This window comes from Akebia trifoliata, chromosome 11 (assembly GCF_017979445.1).
Source record: "Akebia trifoliata isolate Shusen 1 chromosome 11, ASM1797944v1, whole genome shotgun sequence".
NCBI lineage: Eukaryota > Viridiplantae > Streptophyta > Magnoliopsida > Ranunculales > Lardizabalaceae > Akebia > Akebia trifoliata.
In genome coordinates, this window is record NC_141385.1 from 11852073 (window position 1) to 11870766 (window position 18694).

At 35.6% G+C, this 18694-nt stretch overlaps 1 protein-coding gene across 1 annotated transcript in view; it reads right to left on the reverse strand.

Annotated features, from left to right (window-relative positions):
• Positions 1 to 15739, reverse strand: part of LOC147390943 (Tetratricopeptide repeat (TPR)-like superfamily protein) — a 28121-nt gene extending 12382 nt beyond the window's left edge. The window contains 11 exon segments of the mRNA XM_086458212.1: positions 145 to 305; positions 419 to 943; positions 1073 to 1114; positions 2908 to 3039; positions 3158 to 3225; positions 11875 to 12207; positions 12331 to 12403; positions 13722 to 13814; positions 14649 to 14710; positions 14906 to 15018; positions 15372 to 15739. Coding sequence (XP_086314338.1) covers positions 145 to 305; positions 419 to 943; positions 1073 to 1114; positions 2908 to 3039; positions 3158 to 3225; positions 11875 to 12207; positions 12331 to 12403; positions 13722 to 13814; positions 14649 to 14710; positions 14906 to 14966 — 1550 coding nt within the window. The 5' untranslated portion in view covers positions 14967 to 15018; positions 15372 to 15739.
• Positions 15740 to 18694: the final 2955 nt, after the last annotated feature.

An 18694-nucleotide genomic window follows, 5' to 3' on the forward strand; every position in this document is an offset into this window, starting at 1 on the left:
GCTGTGCAAAGAATAAAATGTGCAACACATTACAGTTAACACATTGAAAAATTAGACCCCGACAATAATAATACTATATATACAACTCATGCACAAGGTCACTATGAAAATTTTCTTTGAAATGTTGAAGATATTGATACGAACCTGTTAATATTGAGGGCATTGGCACCCCCATCAGGTTGATCTAAGATTTCAAGTTTGCTTTGATATGGCAGCCCCACTTCGCTGCTCTCTTTTTTTAAAACTTTCACGACAGCAATGTAACCACAGTGTCTTACATTGATAACACCTAAAGTGGCAGTGTCCTGCAATTACAGTACAAAAGAAAAACAATAATAATAATAATTAATTGTATTTTAATTCCATATGAGACATTTTTATAGCTAAATCAGCAACATTTGTTGAGAAAATATCTTACATGAGCAGCTGTATTTTCATCGGCAGTGATCCCTTTCAATAGGTTTCTTTCTACTAGACGTATGGGGTGCACTCCTGTCGTTTGATTTCCATCGATTTTAGTATCTACTTTACAGCTTGCATAAGAAGCATCCTTCATAATAGTAATGCTCAAATCCCCTACATTTTCTCTGTATAGCACTTCCCCCTTTTCAACTGAAGGGGTTGAATCTGGCTTTCCCATTACGTGCCTTATGGCCGAAATGGCTCTGAAGATTGCAACATCTACAAATAGGCTGTGAAGGAGGAAGGCTTTTCGATCCCGGATTTGCCTTTCCTCTGCTGTTTTGCAAGGCATAGATGCCAGAAATGAAAGCTCATTAGCCCAAGGTATCAAATCAGCTTTGCCATCTCTTCCTGAACCACCTCCATTTCCTCCCCAAGTTTCATCCTCCACTGGAAGGGGAGGGAAAACTGATGGCAATTGTGCTGCAATAGGATGAACTAGCCATGTGTTGGCACGGAACCCATAAGGGAGATTCCCAAACTTCAAAAAAAAAAACGTGGTTAGTTAATCGAAACAAGATTGGGTGGGGGCAGTAGAAATATAACTAAACTATTTCATTAAAATAAGTATTTGGATCTTGATAACCTTTTGGATGGATGGGTTGTTTACCTTGTTCCGTTCGGAAAATGCCTTCATGAGATCATCATATGCCTGAAATATATTTTAAGAAAAAAATTGTGGAACCTCAACCAGCTTTTCAATCAATGAAAACAAAGAAGCACAAAGCACATAAAAGGAAAGATGTTCACAGAAAAGCATCTCAAGATCTAAATGATGGAACCACGTTAATGAACTCAAAATCAGTATTTTGCTTAAAATAGGCTTCACAAGCATAACCAAAGAAATGTAGAGAAATGCCAACGTCAACCATTGACATCCTTCATTCCACTTATCTATTCAAACAAAAAAGGTTTGACGTCTTTATTCTTGTAAGCAATGACTCTGAACACCATTACGACATTTTTTTTTTTTTGGTTTTGATAGGTCTAAAGATATTATTAGAACTGAAGGAAAGAGAATAAAGGAAGGTCAAGCAAACCACCTAGAACAGGAAACAAAAAAAAGAGAAAACACCACCACCTCTCTCACTCACTCTCCTTACAAACAGCCTCTCATCAAAATAAAAAGTTTTCAAAGAAGCACGCTTAAAACTCCTTAAAAATTTTAGACCACAAAAAACAAGAATCCCGAGATGGATGCTTTGATCTCCTAAAGACAGTGGTCTGACCCTTCAAAAGCCTGGTTATTCCTTTCTTCCTAGATTCAGCAACACGGAGCAAAAACAATCAAACTATCATTTCTCTTGAGTTTAGGGTCATGGTCTACCAATCATTAAAAAAGACAATATTAGTTTCAAAAATCACCGACATAGACAAAAATGAAATGAGATAAAACAAAATGAGCGTATTCACAATGGACAAGCAAGTAGTTAATAGATTGCTTTACAAAGGAAACAAAACTATACCGATCAAAAAATTGCAGAGCAATTTTGAGGTCGTGGGTTCAAGTCCAGCTTACCCATCAAAAAGAAAAACTATACCCAAGCAATGATGTAATCCATGGTTAAGTTCTCTTTCTAGGCTCAACAACCAAATGATAAAAAATACTTTAGATGGGACCGTTGGGTGCCGGATAGCAATAGTACGAAAATCCTAATGCAAGAGGAGAACTAGAGAATGATAAAAGGATTTGACCACCCATACCGGAAAAAAAAGGATTTAACCAAAAGACTCCCATCCCATCCACTAACGTAGATCCAAAGATCCTCCTCCGCTACAAAGATGGGAACAAGAGAAATCCAACAAATAAGGCTAGTGACAAACTCAACCTCCCAATCATTAAAGCTTCTTGTGAATTTGAGATCCCAAGACATAAATTTCTTTTGTGACTTCCAATCCTTGTTGATAAGTTAGTTAATTAGAGCAACAATTTGTGTCAAATCAACGTTTTTCCAAGCCCATTAGATGTCTAAAGCCAAAAAATTGGAGCAATTGATGCATATCGTTTGTCTTAATGACCAAAACACCAAATCTTTGGGATTAGGCATTATTGCTGTAAACATAAGGCCGTGTATTTCATGGGGCATCTCTGACAGTCATTTGGTTGATAACACACAGCTTGAAGCCAGAATAAGCCTAGTGCTTCATGTTCAATTATTATTATTTTTTTTAATCTATAACTACAATAAAGAGAAGCTCAAGATGAGCATCACAATGAAAGGTACAAGAAGTAGCCCTCTTGCTTACAAACTGAGTCCCATCCAAATAATAAATCTTCGAAGAAGACACCCTAAAACTACTTGAACAGCTTACAACCAAAAGAAAAACAAAACCCAATATACTAATAATTATTTCCTATACCAATCTATGCATAAAAGAAAAATGAAATACACGGCTATGCATAAATCAAAGAGTATTTGAATGCAAGGAGTTAGCAAGACTAACATTATCAAAGGGTCTATTTAGCTGTCGCAACAAGTCAACAAGGTTGTGGCTCAAAAGCCGCTGCTTGCCAACACTGTAGAATCCTTTTTTACATGCTTCAACAAGAATGAGCTTCCCATTGCAAAGCTTCACCTGTTAATGAACAGATGAGCTTATCAAGACTTTAAATTGTCAAGGAAACAGACATATAGCAATCAAAATCTCCACATTGATATTGAGAAGATAGAAATGTTCAGATTGAAAGTCTTACCTCGAACGAAAACAGATGATCATCAGGCAAAACATCGTCAACCCGCTGTCGCGTAGCCCTCCTTATAACTGCAACATTTAAGACAGTCATTATGAGATCTTTGAAGTGGCACTTCATAGTGTCACATAGGCAGTAATGTTGCAGCTGCTCATGCCCATTCCCAGTCATGCATGGCAAATTAATTAAGGAATTAATATGAACGTATTGTCCGAGGTCCCAGTAATAATTTAGAAGTGTGGGTTCAGTCAAGGATGTGCAATTCTCATAGTGTTTCTGCTAACGTGCGCCAACAAGCAACCAGGAAGTCGGGTTGACCTGGGTCACTCAGTGCATTGACTTGTCCGTGATCCAATACGACTCATACATTCAAAATAGCAGCTGAGTCAACTGGATTCATTTTATTAAAATAAATAATTAATTAATTAATATTTATTATCTTAACAAAATATAATCTTTTTTTAATCGATAAGCCTGTTTTTAATGAATTCAGTAACTCAATGCTAGCGGGATTTGAACGCAGGTCTTTGGTATCATCACCCAAAGACTTTACAAACTAAGCTAGTTGGCAACTTCAACAAAATCTAATCATGTGACTAAGCAACTTCTAATCTACCTTATTTTATAATAAAAATATATAATTTTTTTTATATGTAGATCAATTATATTAAAATAAACGACCAGTTGAGATAACCAGCAACTACAATATTAATTTGAGCACAAAGAATCCCATCTAAAAACTAATTAATCGAAGAACACTACTTTGAAATCCGAATCCAATTTGCTCCAAAAATACAAGAAAACTAACAACTCCAAGATGAGATCTTGAATCTCTAAAACATGCCCATTGAAAACTCTTCGATTTCTTTCACAATACCCAACATGCAGCAGAAGGGATAAGGGACCAAAGGTACCTTTTCCTACCCGAGAACACATCGTGATTCCGTACTTGTAAAAGTGACATGACCGAATTGTAGAAGCCCATGGGCCTAACTCATCGTCACAAAACTAGCTTGTAAGGAGAGGATTGCCCTAGGTTTATATATAACCCGAGGTTATGGTACCCAGGCGATGTGGGACTATGCCAACACTCCCCCTCAGCATTAAGGCTGCAGACACTCGGCTCTCCCCCTCTGGGCAGGGCTAGAGATACTAACCCGACCCATCCCTGAGGTACAACCGCTTTGATACCATGTTATGGTCCATGGGCCTAACTCAACCTCAAAACCATAGTCATAAGGTGAGAGTTACCTTCTCCTTATATACCGTATGGATTGGACTCCCACAGGCAATGTGGGAGTATTGTTCGAACTCCATCCCTCAAGTGGGGCACCACATGCTGAGTCAAGGAAATGCTTCCACACATCCAGAAACAGACGGGCCCAGTTTTGATACCATGTAGAAGCCCATGCTCACAAAATCAGTTGTAAGGTGAGGATTGCCCCGGGTTTGTATACAGCTAAGGCTTAAAATGGGATGGATTTTATCTGAAATCCGAGTGATCCGAATCCATATTTAGCAGGTTTGGTTCATTTAAGTATATCCGAATTAAAATATGGTTCAAATATGGGTTGATTTCTCTTGATCTGAGTCGGATTCGGGTCGGATACGGATCCATCCCTATATCCACCAAGATCCGAATGATATATTACTTTGCAAGTTGTGTTTTTATATTTTTCAAGTTATATTTCATCAACCAACAATGGTTAGGTGTAGTAGTCTAGGTCTCTCTCCAAAATGGAGAAGTCTTAAGTTCAAGTCACTATTTGACCATATTTTAGGAATTTTATTTGAAATAACCTTAAACGGTTTGACATTATCCTACCCGATTGACCCGAATTAATTAATTCGGTCAGATCGGATCCGAGTATGGATTCAATGAAAGTAAAATGGTTCGGATATGATTTTAGCTAGTAGGATTTGAGTCGGATTCGGATCTGGATATCAAATTCGAATATGGATATGGACATACTCATATCCAGTCCGAATCCGACCCATTTTAAATCCTATATATAACCGAAGGTTATGATACTCAGGTGATGTGGGACTATGCCAACACTCCCCCTCAACGTCAAGGCTGGAGACACTCAGCTTTCCCACTCCACGCAAGGCTAGAAATACTAACCCAACCCATCCTTGAGAGGCATCCGCTCTGATACCATATGAAGGTTCATGGGCCTAACTCAACCTCAAAACCATGGACATAAGGTGAGGGTTGCCTTCTCCTTATATATTGTACGGACTGGGCTCCCACAGGCTACTAGCGCACTACGGCTTTTCAACCTACTCCTTTCTAGTGTAGTTCCATCAGGGCCTACGTCTGTTCCGTAGTTTGCTACTGGCGCACTACGTCTTTTCAGCCTCCGTTTGCTGGGTGGGACCTGTTTGCGGGACTATTGTTCTAACATGAATATGGGAAGACACACAAGCACTTGAAAAAACACAAGAAATACACCCAGAATTTACGAGCAAGTAGACAATGAATCAAAATGTGCGAAACCGATTCACCATTTCTTTTACATAAAAAGCAAAAACTTTGGCTCAACAAAGCCCCTGATCATTAGATTATCAAAGGAAATGATTTTATTAGAAGCAACAAGCCAAATAAAGAAAGACACTTTAGAGGGGGACTTTGTGACCACAAATGGGGCCCACTAGGAAGGAAGATAAAACTTATGTCAACATAGAGTCACGGAATGAACTTACCAAAAAAGTCATGTCCTTTGCGCATGTTCATACCCTCATATCAAGCCACGTTAGCTCCATGTTCATACCCTTGACTACCGAACTTACTCCACCCACAGCTACTTCAAGTAATCCCACAGTTATAGATGTTAAGTCTCCCTCATCTTGGATCATCAATTCAGAAGCTAGTGCCCACATGTCTAATATATCTTGTCTTTTTTCTAATTTTCATAATCTTAATTCTCACATTGTACTAGCCGATGGGTCCACTCGTAACATAGTTGGGAAAGGTGATGTTTTTCCAAACTCATCTCTTCTCCTATCTTCTATTCTTTTGGTCCCTGGTTTTCTTTTTAATCTACTTTCTGTTAATCAACTTACAAAATCATTACAATGCTCTGTAACCTTCTTCCCTTCTTATTGTGACTTTCAAGATCTCAAGACGAGGAAGATGATTGATTTGGAGCATGAGATAGATCGATTATACTATTTAATGAGTGATGCACCTGCTTCTGCCTTGAGTACTTTAGTTTCACCCCTTCAGTGGCATTATCTATTGGATCATGTGTATTTGTCTAATTTACGTCGTGTTAACTTTAAGTCGAGTTCAGTGTCAATTTTAGAATGTGAGGCTTATCAATGGAGAAAATACCACCGTAGTTCTTTTCCTAGTCGTACTGAGAGTGGTTAGTCTTTTTGAAATAATTCATAGGGATATTTGGGATCTGTCAAGAATAAAAAGTTTATTTGATTTTCATTACTTTGTAGTGTTTGTGAATGATTATTCTCATATGATATGACTCTTCTTATTGAAAGATCGCACTAAATTACCTCGTGTTTTGCTTACTTTTTATAAAGAAATTTCAGTCCAATTTGGCAAACTTGTAAAAACTATCCGTTATGATAATGCCTTAGAATAGATGCAATCTTCTATTCAGTCTTTTTGTTCAGATAATGACATTATTCATCAAACCAATTGTGTTAATACTTCTCAATAGAATGGTGTTGTTGAGTGAAAACATCGTCATTTACTTGATGTTACTCGCACCATTATATTTCAGATGCATGTACCTAAGCCTTATTGGAGTGATGTTATCCTCACGGCTTATCATCTTATTAATCGTATGCTATCATCAATTTTAAATGTTCAATCACCTTTTTCTCTGGCTTATCCTCAAGTCCATCCTTTGTTGTTACTCCTAGAGTCTTTGATTATGTTTGTTTTGTTCACTCATTTGAGCCTGGTTTGGATAAATTTTTTCCAAGATCCATCAAATGTGTCTTTCTGAGTTATTATCTTACACAAAAAGGGTATAGGTGTTATTGTCCTGTCACTCAACGCTACTATGTAAGTGTTGATATGACATTCTTTGAGTTTACACCTTATTTTTCTTCTGTTGGTGCCACATTTGACTTGGATCTTATGTCTTCTCATTAGAGGGAGTTGTCTCCTGCAGTTTACTCATCTCCTGTGCTTCCATTTATTCCTGCAGGTGGCCCTTCAACTGTGCCTCTTCAAATATATCAATGCACTCGTTCCGAACACCTTCATCTTCTCTGCCAGCCCCAGATCCATCATTAACCTCACTTGAGGTTCCTCCACATCCACCAACATCTATTTCTACTGATAGTCATCTTCCTATTGCTTTAAGAAAAGGTACTAGAACTTGCACTAAGCACCCAATTGCTGGTTTTGTGTCTTTTCATCGGATGTCACCTTCATTTCGTCAGTTTGCATTTTCCTTGTTTGCGATTTTTGTTCCTGCTTCCTATATGTAGGCATTATCCTCCTCTGGGTGGAAAATAATATGGATGAGGAGATTGCCGCCCTTCATCATAATCATACTTGGGATTTATATCCGCTTCCATTTGGGAAGTAGGCTGTGGGGTGTAGATAGGTGTATACAGTCAAGTATCTTCATGATGGATCTGTTGAGAGGTTGAAGACTCGCCTTGTAAACAAGGATTACACACAGACTTATGGGGTTGATTATAGTAAGACTTTTTCTCTAGTAACTCACCTAAACTCTGTTAGAATTCTTATTTCTTTTGTAGTGTGTTATGCTTGGCCCTTGTATCAGTTGGATATTAAAAATGCATTTCTACATGGAGACTTGCAGGAGGAGGAATATATGGAGCAACCACCTAGATATGTTGCCCTTAGTATGACTGGACTAGTGTGTCGCTTATGGAAGACAATATATGGGTTGAAATGGTCGCCTAGAGCTTGGTTTAATAAATTTAACTCAGTTGTTCTTCCCTATGGATTTGTTGGACCTACTTCTGATCATTCAGTGTTTGTGAGGCACTCTACTGGTGGAATTATTGTATTGATAGTTTATGTGGATGATATCATCATCACTAGAAGTGAACCTAGTGGTATATCAGATTTGAAGACTCATCTAGGCAAACATTTTCACACTAAAGACTTGGGTCTTCTTCACTACTTCTTGGGTATTCCAATAACTCGCTCCAAAAAAGGTATTAGTTTGTCTCAGAGGAAGTATGTTATAGATTTGTTATTTGAGACAAGTACTTTGGGTTCTAAACCAGCTGATACTTTTATGGAGCCCACTACTAAGCTTGATGCTAAATAGAGGGAGATTTATCTTGATACAGTACCTGACTATCACTCGCCCAAATATTATCTTTGTTGTGGAAGTAGTTAGTGAATTTATACATGCTTTGCGACAGACTTATTAGGATGTTGTGTTTAGGATATTGAGGTATCTAAAGGGGTCACTCGGCAAAGGATTATTATACAGATCTTCACCTTTTATATCCATAACTGGCTTCTTAGATGTTGATTAGGCAGGGAACCGGATTGATCGTAGATCAACTTCTGAGTATTGTACCTTCGTGGGAGGTAATTTGGTGACTTAGCGCAATAAAAAACAGCAAGTTGTAGCTCGTTATGGTGTTGAAGCAGAACACAGAGCGATAATAAATAATGCATATGAGATGTTTTGGGTTCAGAGTCTTCTAAAGGAGATGGGGATTGAAGTTCATATTCTTATGCCTATGTATTGTGATAACCAGACTGTTAGTTATATAACTAATAATCCAGTATTCCACGAGAGAATCAAACACATTAAGGTTAATTGTCACTTTATTCGTAATATGGTGATGACTATCAAGTTAGAAAATCAATTGGGAGATGTTCTTACAAAACCATTGTCTGGGAGTTCCTTTCTTACTTTTTGTACCAAACTGGGCATATCAGATTTGTATGCTCCAACTTGAGGGGGAGTGTTAAAATTCTTATTTAATGTCGTATGGGCCCAATACTTAAACCCACATGACCAACCACATGTTTTTAATATAAAAGAGAGGCCAAACCCTATTGGGAGTGACCTACTCATTTTTCTTCTCTAGTTTCCTCATTTTCTCCTTAACCCTAATCTTCAAACAGTTTCCAACACACTTCTTCCATCTCAAAGCCACCTTTTGAAACTCTGTTTTTCAATTCGTTATCTTCACTTTTTCCTCCAAGTTAAGGTTTGGAATTTCTTCTATCTTATCAAGAGCATCAATCTCCACTAGGATCGCCTTTTTCTTTTCCTCAAATCTCCCAAATTCCACACTTTGATTTTTTTCTTTCAAAGCTTGAAGTTTTTTTTTTTAAACAGCTCCTGGATTACCTACAAACACAAACTCTTCCCACCAAACATCCAGCCTTTGATAGAAATCTTCTTGGAGGAGCCACATATTCTTGAATCTAAAATGTTCCTTCTCAAACCTGCTTCCAGCATGATTGGGGTGTGATCTGAAGTTGGATTAGGTACCCCCAAACTGAGATAGGTTACCAAAATGGTCCGCCCAATCACCCGACACCAGAGATCTATCAAGTCACAACATTCTGAGGGCCCCTTGGTTATTCAACCACGTGAACGATCTCCCTTCAAGAGGCAAATTTTCCAAAAAGAGCCAATTCACAAACAATCTGAAATCCCTCATACACTTCGATACCCGAGAACCTCCCTATTTTTCATAAGCAAATTTTACAAGATTAAAATCCCCACCTAAACACCACGGACTACCCCAACACCCAGACACGTCTATACACACCTGTAAAAACCCAATTAAAATCCCTCTCCACGTTTATACACAAGATTGACACCTTTAATACCCCTACCAAGTTATCCTCCACACTCAGTTTATTTTCCTGCCACATTATTATGATGCCGCATGAGGCTCCTATTGACAGTAGACAATACCAACCAATATCATACCCCAAAGTTCCTTTATGATCATCTCATTACACATCCTTAGCTTTGACTCTTGCAACACCACAAAATCCAGGTTGTTTATCCTTATAATTGCTTTGACTGGCACCCTTTTTCTCTTATCCCCCAGACCTCTTGTATTCCATAACAGGATTTTAAACATTACTCAACTCAAAGGGAGCCCCTGACCTATCTCCTTCTTGTGAGATATCTCTTACCAAACCTTCCCTCTTTTGTTCCCTGCCTCTCCTGTGATGAAGGAGCAGCACCCAGCCTATTTTGGGGAAATGTAATCTGATAGGGAATTCCAATTCCTCCTCACCAAAATTTACTTTCAAAGTAATAGGTTGGGACAAATATTTGTCTTTTGTTCCCTACATACAAGGGCGGAGCCAGGATTTTGCCCATGTGGAGGCATCCAAGAGTAGAAAATTTTTCGTGGGGTCGGGTGAAAAAAAATATAGTTGTGGGGGCAATAGTGGCAGATTTTTTATTTGCTGCTTAAATCTGTCACAATAGCTCACTAATCCATAGACTTAGGAAATTCTTGTGGGGGAAAGTGCCCCCACTGTAAACCCACCCATGCCTATATATTGATTAATAATTACAAATCAAGTTAAACGATTTGAGAATAGATGACTTGAATGTGAATATAAATATGGGTCAGGATCGGGGGACAACTATTTGTTGCAACATTTTTTACAATGCCTGGATGCCATTCATTTTACGAGATCCAATGGAATCGGGCAGTGTCGTAAAAAACATCGAAAAAATGGTCAACATGTTGGCAGTGTTGTAAAAGACATTGTAACAATTAGTTGTCCCACAATCCTGATAAATATATTAATTAATAGTTATAAAATGAATTAAGAAAGTTATGGTGAATGAACTCGTTACTGTTAACAAGACGAAATACCAAGTTTCAAAATCATGGATCAAACGCGAGCACTAACACCCATGGTTTTAAATCTCATTTGAGACCGAGATGACTCGCCCAAGTCATCTTGTTATCTTTCACCAACAAACCGGATTTACACGGTGTCTCAGGATTCACACATCTCACGAGATATGTGAATTTCAAAATCAATGAAACTAGGCCGAGTCAACTGGTATTTTATATATTTTAATGAAAATAATTAATTTTTTTAGAATCTCAAAATGTAGTATCTAAATTCTAAATAAAATATGAATTTATGACAAAACATCTTCTAATCTACCTTATTTCTTTTATATAAAAAAAATTCATAAATATATATATGAATAAATAATTGTAAACCAAGTCAAATGCTTCATCTCATTTGAAACGAATTGACTCGTCTGAGACAATTCGATCTCGTCCATGAATGAGATGCGACATCAAACCGAGATTTGAAGCCATGTTAATACCCCCAGCACATGTTATCAGAAGGCCCATTATCACAATAACATGGTTTTAAATTTCGGTCTCGTTTAGCAACAATATGAATATGCATTTTGTCTCAACATTCACATCATCTCGCTAGATAAACGAGATGTCTCGGATGATATTTTGAAAATCTCCGCCGAGTCAGTAAAACTCGACCGAGTCAACAGGAATATTTTTTTTTAGATTAAAAATAATTTAGAATTTAAATATTTATTATAATACTAAAACATGATTTTATTACTAGACATTTTCTAATCTACTTATTTTATTTAAAAAAATTATTTATTTTAATTGAAATATATACCGAGTTAAATGGATTGTCTGATCCGAGACGTCAAACCGAGTTTTGAAACCATGGCACAATAACAAACAACAAAAGAAACGAAACGAAACGAAACACTCACATTGAATAGGGGGCGTGAGATTCGACAGAGAGAAGAACTCGTAAAAGCTCCCTAACTTAGGGCACGCGCTGCTCATCTCTCCCTCACCATCCATCGAACCATCTTTCGACGCAGAAGTAGAAGAATATTGCTTTTTGTTCGCTTGAGATTTGCTAGGTTGCTTCGCAGTCTTATCCTGCGCACCCCCTGCGTTCTTCCCTGCTTCGCACTTACAGTCCTTGGTCGCAGACAATGTTGCATCTTTAACCCCCGAAGGACCAAAGCAGATTGTGCAAGCCACAATGTCCAGCAATCTTCTAACGTGCGCCGCTGCGCTATCTTCATCGTAGTCCTCTGTTACAAAAGTATCGAGTCAGAGAACGATAGGGACGGTTTTACATTTCTCGATTGGAAATGTGGAGTGTTTTGGAAATTATGAGAATTTGAAGGGCTTTTATTTAAATTCATGAAGTACACCTTTGACTAGGGTCAAGACGCAGGGCTTCAACGCAGCTACGTCGACAGTGTCCTTCAATTGCGGTCCCCGTATCTGTAAAAAGACGATGAAAATAGCTTTAAGAAACTATGATTCGGTACATCGCGACACAGTATATAAAGTGGTGGTCTCTTGGATTAAGATCATGGACACCACAGATTGGCGGTCTAGATCTAAAACCTAACATCAGATAGGATAAATTCTTTTTACAATGCAGCATAAAAAAGTTTTAAAAAAAAACATTGTATTTCTTTTTTAATTTTTCTTTTAAAAAATACTAAAATCATGATTTTCCCAACTTTTATTTATTACACTCTAATTTCTTAAATTATTTATCACACCCCAATTAAAGATTAAAAACACATAATACAAACATCACCAAGATTTAGCTCAAATTATAATTTCAACATTACAATGTTGATTCAAACCATTTTAGTAGTTATTTTACAATTACAATTAGGCTCTTATAAAATCCTAAATTTAAAAAAATTAAAATCTTTAAATAAAAATAGAGAAAGAGAGAGCCAGAGAGAGAACTTGTATTGGGGTGCCAATAGCAACTCTCTTTTAAAAAAAGCCATTTCAACATCATTAGGGAACGATTGAGATTTTCAATGTGAATTATCATTCACACATACTCATTCAAGATCTGATTAGGTCATAATCATAAAATTCTCCACAAAAATAAAAATAAATAAATAATCATTAAGGACTAGCCTATTAAATCAATAAATTAATTTTTAATTTATCAATTACTTAATAGATATAATAACAATTTTATCCTTCAATCTCAAAATTTTATTTTCTTATACATACAAATATCAAGAATGAGACAGAGTTTTCAAGATGTTCGAAGATTAAGAATTTTGATAAGAAATCTAAAAACATCATTTGTATAATTTTCAAAAATATTTTATTATTTTATAAAATTTTCACGATCTTAATCGAATTGAAATTCCATCAGAATTCGAACTTTGTTACCATGGATTAAAAAAAAAAATTGAAATTTTGAAGAAACCCTCCTTGCATCATGACACATGGTGTTTTCAGGGAGATGATCCAAATATTTATGAAAAAGTAAGGACTTGAAATAAATCTAAAAAATTACGCAGTCATGATGCAAAGAGGGTTCCTTCAAAGTCGACTCCCATGGATATGGATAGTCCAATATTTTGGCTGAGTTAATGAATTAATTTTTCACTCTTTTTGATAAAAAATAATTAAATTTTTATTATTTAAACATAAATATGATGTTTTAACTGAAAATTTTCTAATCCATCTTATTTTACAAAAAAATAATTAAAAAATCAATTATTTAAATATAAGAAAAATAAGTATATATTAATAAATAATTTTTAAAGCATGGCCTTACCTCGTGAGATAATGAAAAGCTGGTCACGCTGCAAGTGTCCGTGTGGACAGACAAAAGCCGACGAACATCTATAATCCTGTCCGTTGATATTCCCTGCACATATTCCAATTTTACCCTCAACTTTTAATAAAATCTCAAATATGTTAAATTATAGATATAGAAAGGCTCCAAAGCAAATAATTGTGGCCTTGTCTCCTACGTTTGGCAAAATTCTGCCAAATTTGTAAACCTCATGAATGCGAAAATGACACACCTTAACTTAAAATGGTCAAAATCCAAATGAATTTAGCAAATTATAAATTAATATTACAAAACAATAATGAAATATTGGATAATATCAAGGGAGTGCAACGAACACACGTTAAGGAGCACAAAACACCATGTTAATGTAGATAAACATTCAATCTTTGGGCACGTGGCATTATCGTAACTTCACGTAAACAAATTCCAAAAAAAAAAACATTATTTTATTATAATTAATTTATATTCATAAATTGAGTGTAGTAGAGATAAGAACATTGAGATAGATAAGTTCAAAGAAGAAGACAATAAAAATTAGAAATAAATTTATTTTAAAAAACGTAAGAGTAGTCACCGCAATAGAAGGTAAATTAAGAGAAAGTTGATTGAGATAGTTTGGTACAACGAACACCGATTTTTGTACCAAAAAGAAGATTCACGAAAAGTAAGAGGAAGAATAAAAGAAATCGTAATTTAAATAATGAGAACAGATATGAACATACTTGAATTAATAGAAGATACGACTTTTAGTCGACCCCAATATTTTTGTGATAAGGGTTTTATGATATTTTAAGAAAGATGTATATATTTTTAGGGAATACAAATGCACATGGAACATGATAATGAAAAAAAAAAAAAAAAGAGAAATTTAAGATTCAATTTATGGTCATTTTTGGAGAGACTAACCTTTAAAATAATGCAAGATTCATCTGGGAGGTTCACAGTGATGTCCATAACAACTGGGAGAACTACAAAACAAATAAATAGAATTAGAATCTCTAATTCTAATAATCTCTAATTCTTTATATATACTTAAATAATCTATAATAAAGAAACAATTTACATTATAAACAAGTTTTCCCAAATCAGCCCAAAAAAAAAAAAATTTCAAATACTTAAAGTTATTCATCACAGAGCTGTTATCAAATATAATTAAACCTTACCCTTCTCTTCCTTCTTCTTCTTTTCGCCTTTCGGCTTCCCTCGGGTACTCCTAGGCGCCATTTTCGATCGAAGTTAATCTACTTAGCTAGAATTGGATTCTTGTAAAATAGAGCTGCAATGGAGAAACACCAATTAATATTTAATTTGTTTTATTTATTATATCATGTTAGAGTGCAATATAACTTCAATAACACAGTTTTTGTTTTATTAATCTCTTCTGCCTGACTACCTCACCCTTCACTTAAATTAATTTATGAGGAAAAACAAGGTTTTTAAACGAACCCATGAAGGATATTACATCAAAGAGGGAAATTAGAGACTTAAAATCCAATACCCACTTATCTAAATTTGATTGAATCAATCAAAAGGGACTCAAAAACAATAACAAAATCAAGAAAAAGTTTACAGAAAACTTGGTTACATTCAAAGAAGATTTGATAATACCTATGTTTCAGAAGAAATTACCAGAAATCAGAAGGATGGATGCTTTTAAAAGAGTGGAGGATTAAAAGAATTGGTTCTTCAAATCCGCCACTAAAGCTCTGAAACAAGCAGCAATAGTAGTAGTAGTAGTAGTAGTAGTAGTAGACTTCTCTGTATAGCAACCAACCAACATATAGTTATTATGACTATAATTTAAGGTATCTAAGAGGGTTTAAAGATTTGGATGAGGCAGAAGAAGATACAACATTAAAGCTTGAGTTCAATCTCTTATCCTTGAGAGAGTGAGAGACAGAGAGAGAGAGATAAAAAGAGAGGCAAGAAGAAGAGATATAGAGAAGGGGGTGATAAGGAAGGAAGGGTGGAGATTTAACAGACAGAATTCAGAGACAGCGCTTGCATTCTACAGTAATTATCATTTTACACAATTTTTTAATTTATTTTCATATAAATGTTGGCTATTTTAATAGGAAAATTAAATGTACGGCTTAGATTAGAAGATGTTGATCTCTAGGAAACATGAGTGACCCCTAGAAAATCTGTGTTATTTTCCTAATTCTGTCGATTTTGATTTGGGGACTTCAAGGGTCCCGCCAATTTGGTTGGATTCTGGCTCAACTAGGTTGGACCCACCACTCTTATTGAACCATTGATCATAAGCTTTTTCATGATCTTAATGAAGGAGATGGACCGAGCTTTCATGATGATCATGAATGTATAGTTTCAAACCTCCACTCATAATTTTAGAACCTGTAGAGTTGATTTTAAACTCGATCGAGTAAATTTAATATGATATAGAGTTGACTCGATCCGAACTTCTTCTTATTCTCCTGAATCGAGGTATCTAGACCTCTTAGAACACTCACTAATCTTTAGGGCACGTGAAGTCCCATTCCTCACGTACAACATGTAATTTCTAAGATAAATCCTTGACGATAGTCCCATATATATGGGGATTCAAACTCAAGATCATCTCCGCTTCATGAGACGTGGTCTAGGCCATCTCACAAACCCTTTGCATTGCTCGACCTTAAACTTGACTAGACCAATGACTTAAAAATTATCGAGTCAACTCATTACTAAATTTAAATAGCATAAAAAACTCAACTGAGTTTTGTTGCTATATTTTATATTTTTTTAAGAATAAAATGTAAATATTATTACTTAATTTAAATATTAAAAATTATTTTTAAATTTAGCATAGTTTTGACCCATCAAAGTCGACATGCTTGATCCGATCCGAGTTACAAACTATGGTTGCATTTGAGTGAGCATTAAGCTTGCATAACAGGTCCAAACCTTAGTAAAAGATGTTGAAATCCTACCTTTAGGAATTGATATTTGGTGATAAGTTCTAATCTAAGGTCATTAAAAATGGGTTCTAATTTACCTGATTAGGTTCCGTGCCTGCAATTTTGTGTGTGTCACGTGGAAGGAAAACTAGTTATAAAAGTATTGGATAGTTGGCCAATGGCAATAGCTAGTTTTCCCTTCACACGGCACACTTGAAAAGTTTAGTAAGTTGGGGGGCTCATTAACATAGTTAAGAGTTTTTCTATTATAAGTTATTTATCTATTAATTTAATTATATACTGGGATAGTAGCACATGTACTGCACAATTTAAGTTTTATATAATTACTTAAAAAAATATTTTAAATATGTTAAATAAAGAATCTAATTTATATCATTTTCATATCATTTAAAATATTAGATGGTGGTTTGTAATTTAAAATGGTAGCTAAAGTGATTTTGTAAATTAAAATTAAAAAAGATATTTTTGTTATTTAAGTTAAAAACTAAGTGGTTATAGACTTATAGGAGGTGTTGGGTAGGGTTGGGAATGGATCGAATAATATCCGCTTATCCAACTCATCTTATCTGAAATATCTAGGTATGGGCACAATATGGATATGAGTCGTATCCAACCCAAATATTTGTTTATCCGAGTTTAAAATGGTAAATTCACAATAAAATATATGTATAACCCAAAATTAAGGATCTCCCATCATTTTTGTAGTTGAGTTTATATATGTAGAGGGTAAAATTAGTATTCCATCGAGACCTTACATGTGTCTTGTTGAGAACAAGAATTGAAAAGTAGAAAAAAAAAGATTACGAAAGGCAAGTGATACATAGAATGAGTCAATAATTTAGTTATGCCCATCAGAATAGTAGGTCTTGGATCGAAGTCTGCCCTAACTAACAGGACAAACCAATTCTGAATATCCACGCAATTCTTTACCTCACTCGTTAAGTTCTGAAAATTCTAGGAAGAATCCCATGATTCTTGAAATACAATAGGGAATGTTCCATTTTCTGAGTAAGATCCCCATGATCATGAGATCTTACAAGATCAAATCCCGAATATAGGGGAAACCTTTATTTTAAAAGTAGGATATATAATAGAGGAAAGATCTAAGGAAAAATGATCTTTTTTTTTATTTTTTGAAATTAAGAGAAAGAGGAGCAATATCTTTTTGAAAATTTTAACTTGATCATCGAAGAATTATTAGCAAGTATCACACCGGTGCTAGTAGGATCAAGGAGCATCTTTGGAACAACAACAGAGTAGATCGAGGTAAGCCCGAATCAGCACTCTAAACCCCTCATGAGGAATGCCTAAACCAAATTCACAGTCCCCATAAACGATTAAAGGATCCTTGTGTCACTCCTTATCAACACTGGGAAGGGCAGGCACTAAGGATAGTGTTGTAGTTTTGACCAACATGGAATAATGACCAAGACAATTGAAGTTGGACTTCAGGTTATACCTACAAAGGAAATCATTGGGGGTTACCCCCAACTCCTTCACTCGATCAACCAGACGGTAAAAGTTGTTTGACATCTGATTAGGAGCCCGATTTATTTTTCTTAGGACTTCTCTTAGAAAGGGGGAAAGGGGAAAACTCGGGTCAACCTTAATCTGACCGACATAGACTATTATTTCCCCTTAATAACACTCGTTAGAATTTTCATGATTATTACAAACCCTAAGGGATACTAACGAAGGGATCAAATAGTTTTTGCAAAATTCGGCAATGTTAATGGCTATTGGGATCTAAAATTTGAAATAAATAAAGAAAAAAGGAAAAAAATTGCCACAAAAAGTTAAAAAAAAAAAGGCTCAAAGCTTGGATGGCCCAGAAAGTTTAGAGGCAGGGAGCCAAAATTTCAGAAACAGAAACGTAGATTATAGAAAGAGAGAAGTTTTAAAGTGGCGACCTATTTATAACCTGAATGAAGGAGAGCACGTACACCCCTTAGTGAAAATCCATTTAACCTAACCGTTGCGACCCTATGGTTCATTATGACACTAAGTGGGACGCGTGTACAACCAGTGATAGAA